We start from the raw sequence: 19673 nt of genomic DNA on the forward strand, positions 1-19673 counted from the left end.
CTATATATTATATATCTTAAATCTAAAAACAAATTAAAATATTAGCTTCATGAATTTGCGATCGCATGTAAAATTATAGGAGTAGTTGTGTTTTGCTCCTTAGAAATTCATTGAGCTTGTTCTTGAAGATATATCGGAATATCTGAAGCATGGCATTCGACTCTAAAATATACCTTAATACAGCCAAGTGAAAAGATCCTTAAAAACCATCATAAAATACATCATCTTTAAATCATGTGTTTAGATACCCTTCAAAGACTCTTCTCTATTGAGTTCATGAGTTCAATCTTATGCTTAATAAGATCTTAATAATTGTACAAAAGGTGATATGTTTGAGGATTTGAACAAAGACATTTGAATTTGAATGGAAAATATATAGTAGTCATAAAAAAATTAAGGCTTATCTTGCTAGAGTTTCAGGGTATAACATTGAAGTATGTAATGCTTCAAATATTCCCTTTTATATTCAAGAATAAGCTCAATGAATTTCTAAGGAGAAAAACACAACTACTCCTTTAATTTTACATTCTATGGCAAATTTATGAAGCTAATATTTTAATTTGTTTTTAGATTTAAGATATATAATATATAGTGCTAATCAATCCCAGTATGTGATTGCTTTTGTATACTATAAAGGATCATCTACTTGTCAAAAGTGAAGACAAGAAAAATAACAATATTGGGGAAATATTTAATAAAGCAAGATATAATAATTTGAATAATGTATATGAATTTTTAACATTCAAATTAGAATGGTTATTTGCCATCTCTTTGGTATGCATATGTCACAAGAGTGTAGAGTTCTATTGGTGCTTCACTATATAAACTTTTATATAATTATAATTCAATACTTAGTTTTACCTTTGCAATTGCCATGAGCTACTGATGTTATTATTCTTTCAAAAGTACATATTAAAGTGTTGTTAACATAAGTCATAGGATTAATATTTGACGAGCATTTTTCTACTTGTCCAAGTAAAGTCTGCTGAACACTTGGGCCATGTACAAGTAGGAAAATAATGGCGCTATAACTCCTATCATCATCCACTTATAGAGTACAAAATGGATGACTTAGTATTAATTCATTTTCCCAATTTTACGATATGTGGTTTGTCTAAAGGTCTTTTTGCTCAATGGAAAAGACCATATTGGGTATTGTAACAAGTTGGATTGCAAGTCTATAAGGTTTAACATGATATCCAACAGGCTAATCCTCCAGAAATTTTGCATGTGTAGCAACTGAAACACTTCTTATAAAGGGATAAAAAACAATTGGCACTATCTATAAATCCACCGATGCCTTTTTTTTAATGTTCCTCTAAATCCCGGCCCATCCATGAAAGAACCCTAACGATCTTTTATCATTCCAAGAAGAGGGGATGATGTGAGGTTTATGTATACAATTATGATGCCATATATTAATATTAGCATAGCGGGATTTTGGTAGCTATCAGATTGGTTTCAATCTAGACCATTTACTTCTATATATAAACTAGGGTTTTTGGGCCAATTGGGATGCACATTTTTGTATTCTCTTTCTATATTTTATGCACTCACAAGTATTCATTATTTGTGCTAATAAAATTAATAATTTTTAAATTTAACTTCACCTTTAATGTATTTTTATAGATTTAAAAGATAATGTTTTAAATTTTATTTTTAGATACTATTGAAGGTATGGGCTATATTCTCTAAAATATTCTTTAGATATGTTTTTTCTCCATTTATTTACAATGTTTCTTTAATTCCTTAGATATAACAAGTTTTAATAATGGAAAAAAAAATTTTAATTATAAAGTAAAATCAAAAAAATAAATATACTAAAATGCATTATAAAGGCTTTCACAATGTATTAATCTATTTTGGTTTCTCAATCTATCTTGTTTTTATATTTAGAAATCACTTCAAACTCCACCATGTCAATTATTATATACTTTTTAATACTGTTCCTAAGTCTATATTAAATTAATAAATACATCTAATTCCATAATTGAAATATGTCTCATATGTACATATGGCACTGTATTAATATTAACAAGCCTTCTTACACCATCCCCATCACCACCTCCCACCATATGTATACAAATCCCTACCACCACCTTCACCATCTCCACCACCACCATACCTGTACTAATCTCCACCCCCGCCATCTCCATTGCCACTTCCTCCTTACTACTACAAGTGGCTTTAGTATATCTATTTCTATATCCCAAGTGCTTATATTACAGTCATTACACTAATAATATCATATCCAAAGTAATCTAGGGAATAATCATGCAATAGCCAACCCTCTTCACAATTGTTGTTGTGGTCTTTGACAATGTTTTTTTAGACTCACCAATCACAAAATTCTTGTCAAAATCAATAAGTCAACTTGAACATCAATTGGAATGGATCTTTGCCAACAAATGTCTTGAATATCCTAATATAGAACTAGGTGAAACATTACAAAATTCAAAGGTTCCTTCCCCAAGTAAGCCAATTAGGGGTGATCACTTAATTGTAGGGCCCTTTTATTATCCTCACTAAAGAATACTGTAACTATACTTAGCTAACTTCTAGTCAAGAATAATAAGATAAAAAAAAAAGATCTTGTGAGCTGAGAAAGAGCTATTGTGATAGTAGTGATGTATTGAGTTTTAGTTTGATAGAACAATTACAATGACCTGATGCTTCTAACACTATCCCACCAAGCTGTAGCACCAAACTTCACCAACTAGATCCCCAAAGCTCTATTCACTTGTCTGGGGGCATGGGGCAGAAGTGTAAGGAGAGGTAGAGATTGTGGACTACCTTTAATGTAGTGGTGTCAGCACTAATGGAGCAAAACAAGATATTAATCTTTTCTTTCTCTTTATAATGCATTTTATGTATGTAGTTTCAAAGATTAAAGAAGGAGAATCAAAGCATTTGGTGTTGAATCTAGCAGATTGAATATGCATTACCTAATTGAAGGCATTGCTAGCCCCTAACTGAGAATTTGATTCTTGTGGGAATCAAGCAATAAGAACTTGCAAGGATGGTGATGATAAGTAGTAAAATAGCACTAGTTGTTGATATCACTGGACAGATCACAAATGTCTACAACAAAGTCAAAGACTGAAGTGGTAATTTAGGAGTGCAAACTAGAGCTTCCTTTCTTGGATCATGAGTTTCTATGATGCTATCACTAGTTTCCAGGGGCCACAAGCTGCAACAAATCATACCTCACTGATATTCTTGTTGGAAAATTTGAATGTGGACAATGGAAATGATAGGGAAGGTGACTAAGGTGATGAGGTGTAGGAGTTGGAGCTTAAGAAGCTCAAGGAAGAAGAAAAGGAGAGAATAAGTCACTCACTTTGGTGTTCTGAAGGACATGAATGCTCTTATCACTAGCAAGATTAAATTTATTGCCCTCCAGTAGAAAACTGATTTTGATCAAAATGGACAAAGCTGTGTTAAATGCTCAATTCTCATTGGAGTTTGAGAATATGCCTAACATGATCCTTGGAGAACTAAATGGAGCAATAGTAGGAGCAACATAATTGTGTGTTCATTAGCCTAGCTCATATTTAATTTCTTCATTTCTTGAGCATAGGTGCTATGGACAGATTCATGTTAGAATACTGTAATAATGCTTGTTGGAAATGAAAGCTATAAATGAAAAAAAACTTTTATATTGGAATATTTATAAGGAGCACTTCTTGAAGATCGATATTAGAAGCACTTATTAAGGAAATTATAACATTACTTGATTGTTTGGTCTTTAAGTTAACTTTTTAAGTTAAATACTTCTTCTCAAGAATACATAATCTCATTAGATCAAGAGAATAATAATATAGTAGCATGTACTGGAGGATAAAATATAATTTGATCATGTGGCAGCTGATATGGATGGAATTATCTTTTTTTTTTGTGAGATTTAAAAATTCTTTGGAATTTAGGCAGGAGAATCAAGAGTGAGGCAATCTAGGGAAATTTAATGGATTCAAAGAGATCACCAGCAAAACAAAGAGATAGCAACAAGTTCTAGACAATAGTCCAAGATCATGAGAAATCACAAAAATCTTGGGTTTGAATGATAAAAGGGTTGGAGCAATAGAGGGCCTCACTATTGGTCATGGCCAAGAAGCTACTAGAAATGTTGTGTATAGCATCTTTTGGTGTTGCGATCTGGTGGGATGAAATCTTGCTGCAAGAAGACCCCTGGAGGCCAGACAAGTTCAAGGAGAAAAAGGATTAGCTCAAGCCAGACATGTGAATTCAATCCAGCTACACCATATGGATTAAACCTGATTTAAAACTGTTTGCCCCACTTAAAGGTTTGTTCAAAATGTAGGTTCATCATCATGGCTACTTCTTTGGTTTCCTCTCAATTTGCTGGGGCTTTTGTGGAGCGCGGGTGGTCGGGAAGAATTAGGTCGAAGAGATTCTCAGGCATTGTGGCCGCATCGAGGCCTGGAGATTTTGAGAGCGACGGCGAGCTCATCACCAAGCGGCTCAAGGATTTGTCGGTAATGTCAATCTTCTCTAGAAGTACTTTGAGATTGGGACGGGAATGCAGGATAGCCTATTGCTGCCTCGTGATTTCCTGAAGTCCCTTCCTCGAGATTTGCAAGTGGATGTAAGTCAGTGATCCATTGATCGAGTTGTTCCAATTGATCTTTGTTTGGCTCTTCTCTTTTGCTCACAGGTTAACGATGCAGCGTTTGCACTATCCAGAGGTCCTGTTCATCAAGAGGTGCCCCGTTTTTCTCCTCCTTTCGCTTCTCTTGTTTTGTTCTTTCTAAGACAAAGCTAAGATTTTCTTTAGTGTGGAAGCCAAGTTGGAGAGCTTCTTCAGCGGCTTTCAAAGGCGTGGGAGCGAGCCGACACGGACTCGGTTGGAGAAATTGGCAAGGCTTTCACGGGTTTGGAGGGAGCAATCTCAAAGAGTGGCAATGGACCTGGTAAAGTTTTTCAACGTATACTCGTTCTCTTCCATGAGTAACTTCTCGTTTGCTTGTTTCATTCATGCAGCCTTTGGAAGGAGACTGATCAGAGCTGGGAACTACTTCAAGTCCACAGGACAATATGCTCAGGGCGAATTTCAAGATGTACGCCATCGTTTAGTTTCTTTATTTTTTGCGTGTGTGTGTGTGTGTGTGTGTGTGTGAGCGCTAACAATTTCTTATCAAGTTTGCAGATAGCCAAAGCTCTTTTGGCTCTTGGAGAGGCAGTGGGAGGGCGAGAAGCTCCAGAGACTGACATATCCACCATGCCCAGAGTTTTGAAGGTAAAGAAAGAAGAAACTTTTTCGTTTTTCATAGAAGAAGTAGAGACTTGTATACTTCTTCCACGACCAGTTTGGAACCTTGCAAGTAGAGATCACGCCGGGCAAAGCGTTCACAGGAGCAGCTATTGCCTTGGTTTTCGGGTATGATTTTTGGTTTCTTCTTCACTATCAAAACAAGCCTCCTTTTTTCTATTTTATGAAGGTTTTTATCATGGCAGCTTGCCGCGGCTGTCAAAAACATTCCAGAGTCTTCCCTGAGCTACGCAAACGACAATGCTCTAATGGTTGCGGCTGTAAGTCTCTAAAAAAACTTTCGTCGCTTTTCATAGCTCAATTTGCTTTGTTTCTTCCATTTTTCCAGTCTTTGCGGGGAACTCTGCTTGCGATGGCCTATTCATGTGCTGGTCTCAGTGCATTCTCCACTGTCGGCTTAATCGTTCTTGGCTTCCAGGCCAAGAACAAGGAATAGAGTTATACTGTGAGCAAGGGAAGAATCTGTACAATTCAATGCGACCTTTTATCATCACTTGTCGTTGTAGTATAGTGGTAAGTATTTCCGCCTGTCACGCGGACGACCCGGGTTCGATCCCCGGCAACGGCGACATCTTTTTGCTAAAATCATGCGTTTTTTTTTTCTTTGTGGTGTTCTTGAGTCTCGGCCTTTCGTTTTCGCGGATAAAGCTCCATAATTTTCTTCTTTTCATTTCATGCTTGGAAGAATTGTAGCAGCGCAGAGGCCCATCTCGATTTGCAGCAATGCGAGGTACGATGAGGAAGAAAGGACGAGCGTGTGGGATTCTTCCAATGCCAAGAGCGTGAGGCGCAGAAACAGGGTGAGATTCATCGAAGAGAGCTCTTGGAACACCCAAAATGGCTACTCCAATCGGAGAAGTAAATTCCATGACAATGAAGAGCGCAGCAAGAGATGGGAGTTTCCTCGAGATCAAGAAGATGAAGATTTCGATGATTATGATGAAGAGGAGGACGATGAAGAGGAAGAGGATGAAGACCAAATGGATTTTAGAGCAGTAAGTTAAGAACAAAGATTTTCCTTTTTTTGAGATTTTGATGCTATGGTTTTGATCTTAGGTGCTTGGTCTGTTTGGAATTGGACTACCAGTGGCGTTCATAGCAGTTCCATGGCTGATCAATCACCCCATGGCTCTCACAATGGTTCTTGCTCTACCTCCACTGGTCCAGCGGGCTTTCAGATTTGCTGTGGACGTGACGAGCTCGTTCTCAAGATCTCGATCCAGATTTCGAGCAAGATATCGATCGAGGTTTGCAGGTCCTGCGCGTCGCCGCTATCAAAGATCGAGGACTAGAGAGAAAGAGATGGATCGAGACGAAGAAATGGATCCAAGATATGGAAATGGAGGGATGGATCGAAGATATAGAGATGGAGAGCGATCTCAGAGCTATAGAACATATAAAAGAGGTGGTAAAGAGGTGGATCTAGATGGAGAAATGGATCAAAAATATAGAGGGATGGATAGCACGTACACCAGCGATCGAAGAACTAGAGATGGCAATACGAGCGACGATGAGATTGGTGGTGTTAGCTCCTGGGACATCTCGAACGACAGCAAGGAAGAACAGGGAAGTATGGATGGATGGATTGAGCTGGAAAATGATAGAAAGCTGCAGTTTCGACGTACCAGAAGAGTAGCAAAGGCACGGATGCGAAGGCTCCAAAGGAGGAAGGACATTTCCTTGTTCTGGAGATTTGTTCTATCAGCTTTTCCTTTCTTGCGGTCGTGGGGAGGATTCCTGTAGCATACAAGCAAAACTTATTAGCATGGCTACACAGAGCTTGAATCAAGAGAAACTTACTTGTGAATAAGCATACGAGTAGAAGAAATCTGTGAGCACTCGAAAGTAAAAAACGGAGTCAAGGCAAGATGGAAACGTTATCGAGTTACCATGAGAGATTCCACAGGGGTGTTGTCGGCCAATATTGCCAGCACGCAGGCCGGTCCCTGGAGATGAGCAACACCTTGGAACCCGAGTAGTCGAAAGTTGGACAGTACAAATCATCGCTGCCAATGACTGCCGGTCCGCAAGCTCCGCCAGTCGATGCATCGAACACGAACAAGCCGTTCCCGTTGACAGCCATGACCGAGCTTTTGTCTCCCCAAACTTGAGATATTTGCGTGTGTAGATGATGAGAAGAAACCGACTTTGGAAGCGTGTAGAGCATCATTGGCTGGCCTTTGCGTATAGACCATTGCTGGATGGTACACTTCGACTTGATCGTGCCTGCCGCGTAGACTGCTTCGCCGTGAGCGTACAGGGAGTGAACGTCCTGACCAAGCGTTGGAATCTTCACAGCAATTCCTGAAGGGACCCGAAAGTCGAGGATGCTCACAGCTTCTTGAGTCGCAACGACTCCGACGATTCCATCAATGTTCTTAGAGTTAATCCTGTGGAAGTGTCAGAACGAATCGATAATAGACATCAGAAAGTACGTACCTTTGTCTGACGCCGCCATTGCACTCGCCATCGATGTTGTATATATGAACAGCTCGAGGAGCATTGCCGGCTAAGTCGATGGTGTGGACGCACTGAGCTTCTGCATTGGACACGTCCCATGCAGTGACGACTTTATCTTCCACGGCGATTAGAGTACCCCTGCTCCTCCACTGTAGCGGCGAACTGTAGCTCATAGTTGATGACAGGCATCTCTTTGAATCCCAATTCATGACACGATCACCATCTCGAATGTCGTAGAGCGTAAGTGTCTTCAGCCCACTGCCTCCACAAGCTATAAGAGGACCACAAGGTGTGTACCACCATAAAGGGAAGTCCAGCTCTCCCTTGGATTCGGAAAACCTGTGGCCTTGAGTGGAGCCTGATCCCAGGGACGAAGTATCCTTTGAAGAGCGTCTAGATTCTGGACTCGAGCTTCTGTTGCTATGGGGTGTCGTCGGCCAAGATGGGGTCTCGGAACGATACGCAGCTACAGTTTTTTCGTAGAAGTTCCACGAACAAAATGCCGGATCAACTGCAGTGCCAGCAGAAGCTGCCACTACGTATTTACACGAGCGACCATCCATTCCTGCGGCTCTGATAAGCCAGCAATCTCGCCAAGTCGAAGGGACTAGTTCTTCAGGTAGTTTGTACTGAGATTTCTCCTGCAAGTCAAAAAAATCTGAAGCTGTTACAAAAACCTTTGAATATAAACAACAGCTTACCTCCATATTAGCAACATCGTAGAACGAGCAGCTACCATCATCGTGTGCCAAAAGCATTCCCTCTGCTTCGTAGACAAACCATCCCGCCAGCACAGATTTACTTCCGAGCTGACAAAGTTCCGGCTCCGTGTCGTCTACTGGCAGTTCCAAAGCAGAAACATTCACCGCGGGTACCGCATTCTCCTGGTCCTCGGTAACATCTTCCGACAGGACTTCATCACATTCAAGACCCACCAGAGCCTCAAAAGCCACGTCCGAGGCAGACGTGTTTGCGCTTTTGTAGCTGCCGGAGGAGCGATTGTCACTTAGTGAATGCCGTCGCCTCTTCTCCGAAGTCCCAGTGCGTATAGTAGAAGCCACGCAGCTCTTTTCCACACTACTGTCGTTCCCACAACGGAGCAAGGGCAGTGCTTTCACTTCTATGGACGTGGAAGGGACCTTTGCAGCTTGAGAGCACTTCAAGGAAGCCAGAAACTCGTCGGCAACCGTCAGCAAACTCTCGTGCACGGACACCGTGTTGGATTTCCTGCCCTCCGAGTCTGACTTCTCCTCCAAAGTAACTATCGTAGATTCCTGGGAAAGCCCACAACTCGTCGTGAGCTCCCTCCTCCCCCCCTCGATTCCACGGGACACAATTACCTTCTCAATGTTGGAAATCTTGCTCTGGATATCTGTGAGAACCTGGTTGCTCATAGGATGACTCGCGTGAAGGAGCTGCTTTGTATCTCTGAGCTCGCTCGCCAACTGCGTGACTCGATCTTCCAGCAACGAAAGCCTTGTGTGTAGCTCGACTGAGAAGAGACCACCTCCACCTTCCTGCTTGTGAGATTCTTCCTTCACTACTTCTCCTTGTAGTCCAGTCTCTGGAGAACACTGCTTAGGCTCAACGCTGCTGCTCACAGTGCTACCAGTCTCCTCTTTCGTTGTGCTTCCCACACTCTCTGGCTTCACACACTTCCCTACTGGCGCTGGCTTCTTCCCCGAGGATGTCTGGCAGTGCACTGGAGCTGGAGAGATTGACCTTTCCTGCGGACCCTTTCCCGCCCGGAGCTTGAGCAAATCGATTGTCTTCTTCCCGGGCACCACTTTCTCCTGCGATGACGCCGCCTTCCCGGCGCGGAGCTTTAGCAGATCGATCGTCTTCCTCCCTGACCCTGGCTTCTGCGATTCGACGGGAGGGGGAGAAACCCCAATCAGCTCATCCGGATGGGGAGCAATCGCCTTGCCGCTCCCTCCGCCCCGCCCTTTCTTCCTCACGATCTGCTGCATTTCCAATCGCCTGGAGCGCGATTGGAATCTCGATCTATGCTAGGACACTACCTTCGTACCACAATGCCGATCCGGTCACCGTGGAGAAACCCTGGAGAGCCGATAGAACCCTAGAAAAGAGAATGTGGTACTAGCTGAGAAAATGGCGGGATAGCGTTTGTAAAGAAGCGGGAAAGTTAATGTCATCCAACGGCTGATATTCCCACACCTGGATGGACGGTGACCCGGACACGGCATGCGTGACTAGGAATATTCGATCACTCGTTTGAAGTGACCACCTTCGCGACCTTACGTGGTTCTCTTTGGTTCGTTAAAGGACATTGCATTTCTTGCCAGCTTACGGCAACCATTGTAGCACCTGGAAGAACACAGAGAGAAAAAAAAATCGAATCGCAAAACTTTTGGTAGAAACGAGGAAGAACTTTGGCATACCAGCGACGCTCACAGCCGAAACGACGCCAAGTTCGTTCTTTGCAGTGGAAAGATAGTAAGCGCGAGAGTCTCCGAGCGAGATCTGGGAAAAAAATCGAGAGAAAACGATCGATCGAACAGTGAAGTGACGAGTTTTAGTTACCACTTCCGCTCGAATGATGTCTCCAGGCCGGAACGAAGAATGCATGTCTACTTTGTCGATCTCAGTGAGCCTTACATCCTGTTGTCTTCGCAGAGAGAGAAAATAAAAACCATACAAGTTTGAAGAACATCACGGGAACTTGGAAAGAAATCCTGGTACCTGACTATGCCCGTGAATTTCTCCTTCACGGCCCTTGGCCCGACGCAAACGATATCAGCCGAAGCCATTCGTGCCTGGACTTTCGTGATCTACAATCGCAACAAGCAAAAGAAGAGAAATATCAATCGATTTCGAGGAGTTCCATAAATTTCTACCTTGGCAGTGACTGTCGATCCAGCTTCTGGCACTGCGTCCCTCTCCTTCTCCCTGCGAATCTCGATCGTAGGCCTCTGGAAAGATCTCAGCAGAAATTTCTTCCAGCAAATTCGTCCATTACCAGATCATCCGAGCCTTGTTTCGCCTCGATCAAATGCCGGATCCCGACGAGCGAGGCGTAAATCTTACCGTCGTGGCAGTAGGAGCCTCTGCCGGCATTGAATTCGGACGCCAGGCCAAGCAGCTCGCCCGGCGTCCGGAGATCGTCTTCCCGCTTCGCCATAGCCACGAAGAACCCTAAACCCCTAGTTATTAACCACGGATAATAAACCAACATTAAAGGCCGAGTTTTGCTGATAAAGACATGATAGAACCTCCTTAGAATGAATGACTAATAAGAACATAATGGGAGAAGAAGGGAATGCCGATGATGCTCGCGATGGCGCCTCGCGCGATCATCACCTCGCGAGGGGGAAGGGATTCTGGAATCCATGGCCATCGTTTGGATTCGAGGGGAATGCGCGAGAGGCGATCGTCATGTTCCTCAGGGCAAGGCCGCCTTTCTTTTCTTTCAATCGATCGATCATTCTTTCCTCGTCTATTCCCCTCCAGGATTTCGATCGCAAGCGCTGCCAAGTGACCGCCGAGGTGCGCGCGAGATTGGGACGGCGGCCGCTCAGCACAGATCTGGCGAGCATTCGCAGCCCGCCAGAGGAATCGGCCCAGGTATTTCTTGGCAGGATTTGGGAGCCAAGAAGCGTGATTTCTTGGGAAATTTTCTATCGCAGGTGACATGGATCGGGCACGCGACATTCCTCGTCCAGTTCGATCGTCTCAACATCCTCACGGATCCAGGTGAGCTGCGATTTCGCTGCTCTTGCCAGAGATTTAACCCAGCGAGTGTTTTCCAGTGTGGTCGGAGCGCTGCTCTCCCTCGAGCATCATTGGGCCGAAACGGTAGTAACAAATTTCCTTGTCCTTGTTTACCTTGTGTGGTGTTGCAGTGTGATGCCAGTTCCGTTCCCAATAAAGGAGCTACCTCCCATCGACGTGGTCATTATATCTCACAACCATTACGGTACTCTCGAACATCTCGATCGATTTGTTTCTTTTCCTAGCGTTCTCAAGCGAACTTCTTTGAACAGACCATCTAGACGAGACAACCGTCAGAGCTCTAGGAAACACGCCTCTCTATCTTGTCCCGCTCGGAATTAAAAAATGGTAAGATCTAGCTTGCGTGTAAAGAAATAATTTTTTTTCTCAGTGATGGTTTACTGGTGTGACCAGGTTTAACGGAATCGGAATCACAAACGTGGTATGTTTCTCGATCGTTTGTACTTCTCGGGATCCTCTCATTTGATCATCACAGGTGGAATTGGAATGGTGGGAAGAACATAAAATACCGTACAGCGGTTCTAAAGTTCTCAAGGCGGTATGCACGCCTTGCCAACATTTTTCTGGTCGTGGTATATTTGATCGAAACAAGGTTAGAAAGAACTTAAGTCAGAGCTTTGTAATTATCCTGTTCACCCGTTGCAATGCAGACGCTCTGGTGTTCTTGGGTCATGGAAGCAGACAAGAGGAAGTTCTACTTCGCCGGTGATACGGGGTTTTGCACTGTTCCTCGGCATAGCGACCACAATGGTGGCGTTCCAGAAACAGGCGCTGGAGGTGGCTAAGTTCTTTCTTTATGTTTTCCTCTGTAACGTGCGCTGACTTGACATTGCAGCTCAATTGTCTGTTTGTCCCGCATTTGAAGAGATTGGAAAACGCTATGGACCATTTGACTTCGCATTCATTCCAATCGGAGCTTACAGCCCTCGCTACTTCATGAGTCCTATCCACTGTTCTCCAGGTAAATCACCAACCAGGATTCGATTGCATATATGTCTTATATATCGATCAACGTTGCAGAGGATGCCGTGGCCATCCACCGAATCGTCAGGTCCAAGCTATCAATTGCGATGCACTGGGGTCAGTCTTTTCCGAGTCTTCTTTTTATTTTCTTTGGCTTGTTGTGAATTAAACTTGATCGCAGGAACGTTTGTTCTGACGGACGAGCCGCTGCTGGAACCGCCTGCGAGATTGCAGAAGGTCTGTTTCGTGTGAAGTTCTTTTCTCATGTCGTCGGTCTGTTCTGTCCAGGAGCTGGAGAGGTTGAAGATAGACGCGTCCGCATTTATCACAATGAAGCACGGCGAGACAAAGTGTATATGAAGTGAATGCCACCTTACAAAGTACTACTGATTCGGTGAGCCGCTCTTTATGATTCTATTTCATACGATTTGTATTAGGTGGATAAGTTTTCCGTGAAGCTCTTTACAGTGAGGCGTTACAGGCGCTTGACTTTAGATTCGTGAGAGGACTAGTTTGTCTCCGGATTCGGTGAACTACTTCTATCATTAAGTCTGGAGATTTTCATTTGGAGCTCTCTACTAGTGAACTATCTGCAGTGAGTATGATTTACGCGATCCTTCTCTCGTGTGCCATCATCTCCTCGTTCGCGACGATTTCTCAGGTACCACTTTCCCTCTCTTAACGTCCAAGTTCTCGAATCGTCTCTTTTCCAGGCATGCTCGAAGAAGACCATCATCTTCTACGGACAAAACGTACGCTACCCAGCAAACTCGTCCCAAACCTCCGGGCAGCAAACAGTGGGAGGAGGATGCCTCGACCTCCCTCCTTACAACCCCGGCTACGCCTCGCTTCTCAGGCAAAAGCTCACGCTTGGGCCCGAGTATAACTCCCCCCAAGTTGGAATGGACTACGGCGGCTACGTTGCGAGCGGAGCCAGCGTCGCGTTTGGAACCGGCCAGTTTGTTCTCGACAACCATCCTTTGTTCGTGGGGACTCTTGCCTACAAGAGGCGAAGGGACATCTCGGAGAAAACCATAGCTTTCTCCGTCCGGGTTTATGGCAACGAGAGCTTCCATGGATTTGGAAATGGTACCAGCGTCACTGTTGCTTCGTACTACTATGGTCTCAACCTTGTCTTTAGATTTGTGATAGATATCTTTAGAAGCGAGTCGTGCATCCTCTAAACAAAAATGCTTTGTTACCTCTCATTATGAACTTGAAGAACTTACTTGGTGGAAAGCATAAAGTGTAAACGACTGATTTTTTATATGATCTTCGCTTTCTGTGTCACAACTTGAAATCTTGCAAAGAATATAAGCGTGAGCCATTGATGATTTTCAAATTTATTGGAGTCCCCTTTGTTCTTGAGTTTTGTTACCCAGAAACCTGGAAGAGTAAGTTAAGAAAATTTGGAAAGAGAGACAATTAAAACTTGTACCTATCAGCATTTTCTTGCTCAATCCTTGTCTCGTTTTCTGTTCTCTCTCCTTCAAACGAGCCGTGATATTTGTTCTTGAGTTTTGTTTCCCAAAATCCTGCAAGACTAAGTTTAAAAAAAATCTGGAAAGCCTTCCTGTTCGTCTTGTCAGGAAGGATTTTCTTGCTCGATCCTTGTCCCTTTTCGTGTTCTTTCTCCTTCAAACGAGCCGTGATATTTTTCGCTTTCTCATCCCAGAGCCTGCAAATGCGTTTCTGTCAATCCAAAACCTTCCAAGAAACAAATCAGTCCACTAAGTAGCACACACTTTGCGCACGAACTGACCAAAAAAACCTCACTCGACATAAAGCCTGTGACCACGAGAAAACTTTTAACTTACTTTCCACGACGGACGTGTGAAGCTCCCGAAACAAGTACTCCCAACGCATGCCTATCAGTAACAAAAACATTCCTCACCTAAGAAATCCCAAGCGCCATTTAAGTCTCCAAAATCCACGTACCTGGTCTGTGGGAAAGCAATGGAGCACAGCTCGTACCAGCTCTTCTTTCTCGCAACCGGTTTCTTCCTCATGCTCGTCTCTGTCGAATCCCAGTCCCAGTCCGAGAGCGCGACTTGCAAGGAGCAAGAGATGCTCCTCCTCCTCAACTTCAAGGCCGGCTTCACTGACAGCCAAAACATGCTGGTACACTGGAATGAGAACAACACAAACTGCTGCAAATGGAATGGAATTACCTGCGATAGGTACGTACTTCCTTTTCCCAGTAGAAAAGATATAACCATCGTCTCACCACCTCGCGGTTCTCAAACAGCCACGGGAACGTTATTTCCATCGACTGGGGCTTCTCCAACTACAACATCGCGGCCAAGTCGAGAGCTCGCGTAAATGTATTCGTGACGTACCTTCCACAGCTGGAGTACCTTCGTTATCTCGATCTCTCCACGGTCCAGCTCTCCATGGCCATTCCTCCGGAGATAGGCTCCATGATGGGTCTCGAGGCTCTTTCGCTGGCGGGGAGCTCACTTATGGGACAGTTGCCGACGAACATCAGCAACCTCGTTAGCCTGCGGCATTTGGACCTGTCGAGCAATCCCCTCGGCATAAGAATCCCCACAAGCTTGTGTGACTTACAGAACCTTGAGCACCTCTCGCTCAATCACTCCCAGTTTCACGGCGCCGTTCCGCAGTGCTTCGGCACCGCAATGCCGAACCTGACGTTCCTGGATATGTCAGCAAACAATCTCTTAGGAGTGCCATCGTTTGCAAACTTGACGCAGCTGAAGTACCTGAACTTGAGCAGCAACATCTTCAGCAGCAAACTCCTGAGAAGTATCTGCGACGCCACCAGTCTCGAGCAGCTCGACTTGTCCAGGTCCATGAGCTTGAGTGCCACACTTCCAGACTGCTTCTTCGATCTCACCGCGCTCAAGTATCTGGACCTGTCAGGAAACATGCTCATGGGCTCAATATCGGACTCCATTGGAAACTTCAAACGTCTCACTTACCTCAGTCTCGACGGGAATCAGTTCACCGGTGGAATACCGTATGGAATCAGCGACCTTTCCAGTCTCGTCATTCTTGACATGGTGGACATGTTTGACGAAAATGCAAGAACTTCCATCCCTTCGTTTCTTGGAGAGCTCACCAATCTTCGAGTTCTTCGGCTCAGTGGTCGTGCATGGCGAGGTGCCATTCCCAGCAGTAGCATCCAGAACCTCACCAGCCTGCAGGAGATGATAATCACGACCGCACCTTATATTAATGGGCCGCTTCCTTCCGAGCTTGCTGGTCTCACCACCTTACAGACGCTGATAATCACCGGTACAACTGTCTGGGGTAGCATTCCCTCCGAGCTCGGGAACCTTCCGCAGCTGCGAGTCCTCGACCTCTCAAGCAACATGCTGTCTGGTAGCATTCCTCGGAACCTTGGGAGACTTCAGACGCTTCGGGAGCTCCAACTGGCATCAAACAATCTTAGTGGAAGCATTCCCTGGGAGCTTGGAAGTATTCGCAGAGCTTACCTTGTGAACCTGGCAAACAACTCCTTGTCCGGCCAGATTCCCGACTCGCTGGCAAACATCGCCCCATCAGGAAGTGTTGATCTCTCCAACAATCTCTTCACGGGCAGATTCCCAACAGCTCTCTGCCGCCTGGAGAACGTGAAGCTTAGTAACAACAAGCTCGAAGTACTTGACGGATGGCCATCAATGACTGAAAGGCTCGAGGTGTTGGACATCTCCAACAACAATCTCAGCGGGCCGATACCAAGCTGGCTGTCTCAGCAAAGTGCCTTGGACACGCTGGATTTGTCGCAGAACAACCTCTCTGGAGACGTTCCATCCTGGATAAGCACAGCGACGCGGTTAACGTCACTTAATTTGTCACACAACCAGCTTACCAACGAGCTCCAGTATCTGCCGATGATCAACAGCGTCGACTTGCATGCCAACCAGCTCAACGGGTCCTTCACTTTCGACTTCTATCCCGACTCTCTCGAGCGTAGCTTTCTCTTCTATTTGGACTTGTCGGAGAATCAGCTATCTGGAGCCTTGCCCGCTAGCCTTCCAACGACGACGGGAAGTCACGAGGTATACTCGTATCTTTCCTTTCTGTCGCTCGCCAGCAACATTCTAACCGGAACTATTCCTTCCGCCTTGTGGTCGAACCTGTCGAGCCTCACTGCTGTAGACTTCTCCAACAATCACTTCTCCGGAGAAATCCCGACGGAGCTAGCAGGCCTGGTAGGACTGACGAGTCTCAACCTGTCTCGCAATGATCTCTCCGGAGAAATCCCAACGAGCATCTCCAACGGCAACGCACTCCAGCTGATTGATCTCAGCAGGAACACACTGGACGGGACGATCCCTCCGGAGATTGGTGACCTGTATATGCTCGAGATGCTGGATCTCTCGTACAACCAGCTTTCCGGAAGCATCCCGACCGCACTGGACGACCTTCTCTCGCTCGCGGCTTTTAACGTGTCGGCCAACAATCTCACCGGAGCTATTCCTCAAGCCGGGGGCATCCACAAGTTCCCAGCTTCCAGCTTTGCCATGAATCCTGGCCTGTGTGGAACACCTCTGCCACCCTGTTAGGCGTACTGGAAGTGTCGGTCGCCTACTAAAAGTTCCTCCATGTCATAAGGCGAGCATTCTTTACCTGCACGTAATCCACGCATCGTTTCAGATTATATAAAGTTCCCCCACGTACCTGGTGTGTTCTTCACCGTAATAAATGGCTGTGCCCAGGATGAAACGGACTCCAGGTTGCAACAAGATGCTTGGCCGACTCATTCTCCTGCTCGCTCTTTCCACCACCGTGTCACAATCTTGCGACCCCGAGGATGCTCGAGCACTTATAAGTTTTAAGTCCGGTTTCGTCGACACTGCTGCCTCCCTGTTCTCGTGGAATAACGTCACTGACTGCTGCGGATGGAGCTGGATTACGTGCAACAGGTAACCTTCCAACTTTCTTTCTCTGTCCTTCTGAAGTCCCGTTTCTCGGTAGCGCTGGACGTGTCAACACCCTCAATTTAAGCTCTATAGCCATGTTCTTGAGCAACCAGCAAGGCCTGTCCGTCATCGCAAACACCATACCGCAGCTCACGCAACTGGAATCCCTGGACCTGTCCAACCTCAACGTCTCCAGTCCGATTCCCCAAGCCTTGAGTTCCCTGCCCAACCTCAAGCTTCTCGCTATGAGCAACTGCAGCCTCTTCGGCCAAGTAGCAAGCTCTCTCTCCGAGCTTCCTCCCGGTCTGACGTACCTCGACATCTCGTACAACCTCTTCGACGATGGCGATCCGGAAAGCATCACCGCGCTCTGCAACCTCCGCAGCCTCGAGCACCTCTTCATGGCGGGACTCCCCGGCTTGATGCCCTTCATCCCGTCGTGCATATCCCAGTTGTCCAACCTCACCACGCTGGACTTCTCCTCCAATTCCCTCTCGCAGAGTTTCCCCCAGGAGCTGTCCACCCTCACGAAGATCACACGCCTGGACCTCAGCAACAACTACTTCTGGGGAAGCCTCGAGCCGCTGTGCTCTTTGAGTGAAGTAACTTACGTCAACCTGGAGCTCGGCTTTGATCCCACGAACAACACCACCACTGCTGCTAGTCTGCCCGACTGCATTGGAAACCTCTCCAAGCTCACGGAGCTCCGCCTCTCAAACTGTTATCTCGTCGGGGAGATCCCATCTTCAATCGGCCAGCTTTCACAGCTTCGCTACCTCGGCCTGGACGGCAACTCCTTCACGACCAGGATCCCGGACTCTCTCGGCAACCTCACGAACTTGGAAACTCTTGTTCTCAACAGGGACTCCACCGGCGGCGGCTCCATCTACGGTGACATCCCGGACTCTCTCGGCAACCTCGTCAACCTCAAGGACTTCGAGCTCTCCAGCGCTCAAGGCGTCACTGGACAGATCCCCGAGAGCTTCCAAAACTTTGAGAGCATCGAGACGCTCATCCTTAGCAACCTTGGCATCGGTGGCCGGATTCGCGAGAGCCTCTTCCAGAGATTCTCCAAGCTCGAGTTCCTGGACCTGTCCCAGAATTTTCTCATCGGCGCGATACCATCGTCGCTAGGCGCCATGGCTTCCCTCGAGGAGATCTATCTCTACAGCAACAACCTCAACGGCTCCATCCCCGACGCCATCGCCAATCTCACCCGCCTCGCGACGCTGGATCTCTCCAGCAATCACCTCGATGGCCAAATCCCCGGCCCAGCGATCGCGCAGCTCACGGGGTTGCAAGTGATGGATCTCTCCGCGAACGATCTCACCGGAAATATTCCATCGGAGCTCGCGGATCTCGGCCAGCTCGCGACGCTCGATCTGTCCTGGAACCAGCTCTCCGGAGTGATCCCGCCCGAAATCCACGATCTCTCATCGCTGGAGTACTTCAGCGTCGCGAACAACAATCTCTCCGGCCCCATCCCGGCGGAGCTCGGGAGCTTCGATGCCTCGTCCTTCGAGGACAATGCTGGACTGTGTGGATTCCCGCTAGATCCGTGCTCAAGCTAGAGATGATCCCGGCCAGAGATGGAGAATAACCAGCATAGCATCGGCGCTTACCGCTCGCTCAGCGCTTCTTTCTTCCAAGAACCCTAGAAATAGAAACGGGCAAATACATCATCAATCCTTGTCCGCCGCCTAAAACATTTTTGCTCTGCGACTCCTCCATAATCTTTGATGCATACATTTCGTGGATGAAGGCATAGCGTGCGATCTATCGCCCTAAAGCCTCTGCCTTCGTACTAGCATTGGAGAATCGGGCGCATTATAGTGATGCTATATTTCAAAAGAGGAGCTTAAGAACAACCACAAGATGATCCATCACTTCTGGAGCATGGAGTATGGAGGTTATAGTTTGAAGATTGCATGGAGCATGGAGTAGGACATCGAAGGCCAAGATCAGGAAGACATGGACGACATCATGACAATGGCAATCTTCTAGGATTTTAAAATCTTTTGGTCTCGTTCTTTATAGTGAACACTCCAAGACCGTAAACAGTATATGAGCTTTATATATGAGCTTTATAGTGAACACTCCAAGACCATAAACAGTATATGAATGAATGAATATAGTGCTTACAATGGTTTGATTCAAGTATGTTCTGAAACTTGATGGATGTCTGTCTCTAATAAATATGATAATCTTTCTTTTATAGTGGTTTAGACAAAACTCAACCAGCCAGATGATGGTAATGGCAACACATTGTACATTATGATGGTGATGGCTTCACTGAAGCCAAAGAATTAACTTAGAAA

General features: G+C 45.8%; 8 protein-coding genes and 1 non-coding gene across 10 annotated transcripts; 6 read left to right on the forward strand and 3 right to left on the reverse strand.

Annotated features, from left to right (window-relative positions):
* The first annotated feature begins 4059 nt into the window (after positions 1-4059).
* On the forward strand, positions 4060-5780 carry LOC9638412. The gene is made up of 9 exons (XM_024681867.1): positions 4060-4496; positions 4547-4606; positions 4676-4723; positions 4796-4931; positions 5002-5078; positions 5168-5257; positions 5328-5398; positions 5460-5550; positions 5619-5780. The coding sequence occupies exons 1-9, from the start codon at positions 4332-4334 to the stop codon at positions 5724-5726; spliced, it is 846 nt and encodes a 281-aa protein (XP_024537635.1). The 5' UTR covers positions 4060-4331; the 3' UTR covers positions 5727-5780.
* Positions 5781-5786: 6 nt separating this feature from the next.
* Positions 5787-5858, forward strand: TRNAD-GUC. The gene has a single exon. It is a non-coding gene; the product is annotated as a tRNA-Asp (tRNA).
* Positions 5859-5900: 42 nt separating this feature from the next.
* On the forward strand, positions 5901-7128 carry LOC112348749. Its single transcript, XM_024681865.1, has 2 exons — positions 5901-6285; positions 6347-7128. Exons 1-2 carry the CDS (start codon positions 5965-5967, stop codon positions 7031-7033), a joined length of 1008 nt encoding a protein of 335 aa, XP_024537633.1. The 5' UTR covers positions 5901-5964; the 3' UTR covers positions 7034-7128.
* Positions 6256-9787, reverse strand: LOC112348748 (KIN14B-interacting protein At4g14310-like). 2 transcript variants are annotated; one of them, XM_024681864.1, is made up of 5 exons: positions 8452-9787; positions 7730-8391; positions 7180-7680; positions 7091-7119; positions 6916-7027 (listed from the first exon to the last, which is right to left on the reverse strand). In XM_024681864.1, coding segments are annotated over exons 1-4 (2433 nt in total). In that variant the 5' UTR covers positions 9721-9787; the 3' UTR covers positions 6916-7027; positions 7091-7118. The 2 variants fall into 2 exon arrangements, with proteins under 2 accessions (XP_024537631.1, XP_024537632.1); XM_024681863.1 differs by having other exon boundaries at positions 6256-7680.
* Positions 9788-9833: 46 nt separating this feature from the next.
* Positions 9834-10909, reverse strand: LOC9649948 (exosome complex component CSL4). Its single transcript, XM_002976909.2, has 6 exons — positions 10731-10909; positions 10609-10683; positions 10454-10542; positions 10295-10379; positions 10153-10234; positions 9834-10078 (listed from the first exon to the last, which is right to left on the reverse strand). The coding sequence occupies exons 1-6, from the start codon at positions 10890-10892 to the stop codon at positions 9978-9980; spliced, it is 594 nt and encodes a 197-aa protein (XP_002976955.1). The 5' UTR covers positions 10893-10909; the 3' UTR covers positions 9834-9977.
* Positions 10910-11014: 105 nt separating this feature from the next.
* On the forward strand, positions 11015-13030 carry LOC9638413 (N-acyl-phosphatidylethanolamine-hydrolyzing phospholipase D). The gene is made up of 13 exons (XM_024681749.1): positions 11015-11158; positions 11222-11335; positions 11398-11464; positions 11521-11566; positions 11614-11687; positions 11755-11830; positions 11897-11924; positions 11979-12095; positions 12154-12280; positions 12339-12464; positions 12524-12583; positions 12648-12703; positions 12755-13030. The coding sequence occupies exons 1-13, from the start codon at positions 11015-11017 to the stop codon at positions 12824-12826; spliced, it is 1107 nt and encodes a 368-aa protein (XP_024537517.1). The 3' UTR covers positions 12827-13030.
* On the forward strand, positions 12859-13705 carry LOC112348757. The gene is made up of 2 exons (XM_024681916.1): positions 12859-13127; positions 13180-13705. The coding sequence occupies exons 1-2, from the start codon at positions 13068-13070 to the stop codon at positions 13648-13650; spliced, it is 531 nt and encodes a 176-aa protein (XP_024537684.1). The 5' UTR covers positions 12859-13067; the 3' UTR covers positions 13651-13705.
* Positions 13706-14666: 961 nt separating this feature from the next.
* On the reverse strand, positions 14667-15818 carry LOC112348708. Its single transcript, XM_024681750.1, has 6 exons — positions 15806-15818; positions 15409-15701; positions 15190-15342; positions 15035-15123; positions 14806-14982; positions 14667-14753 (listed from the first exon to the last, which is right to left on the reverse strand). Exons 1-5 carry the CDS (start codon positions 15816-15818, stop codon positions 14829-14831), a joined length of 702 nt encoding a protein of 233 aa, XP_024537518.1. The 3' UTR covers positions 14667-14753; positions 14806-14828.
* A 488-nt stretch (positions 15819-16306) lies between these two features.
* On the forward strand, positions 16307-19198 carry LOC112348709 (LRR receptor-like serine/threonine-protein kinase GSO1). The gene is made up of 3 exons (XM_024681751.1): positions 16307-16993; positions 17139-17358; positions 17411-19198. The coding sequence occupies exons 1-3, from the start codon at positions 16324-16326 to the stop codon at positions 18924-18926; spliced, it is 2406 nt and encodes an 801-aa protein (XP_024537519.1). The 5' UTR covers positions 16307-16323; the 3' UTR covers positions 18927-19198.
* The last annotated feature ends 475 nt before the right edge of the window (positions 19199-19673 follow it).

Source organism: Selaginella moellendorffii, unplaced genomic scaffold, assembly GCF_000143415.4.
Source record: "Selaginella moellendorffii unplaced genomic scaffold, v1.0 SELMOscaffold_32, whole genome shotgun sequence".
In the NCBI taxonomy this organism is placed as follows: Eukaryota; Viridiplantae; Streptophyta; class Lycopodiopsida; order Selaginellales; family Selaginellaceae; genus Selaginella; species Selaginella moellendorffii.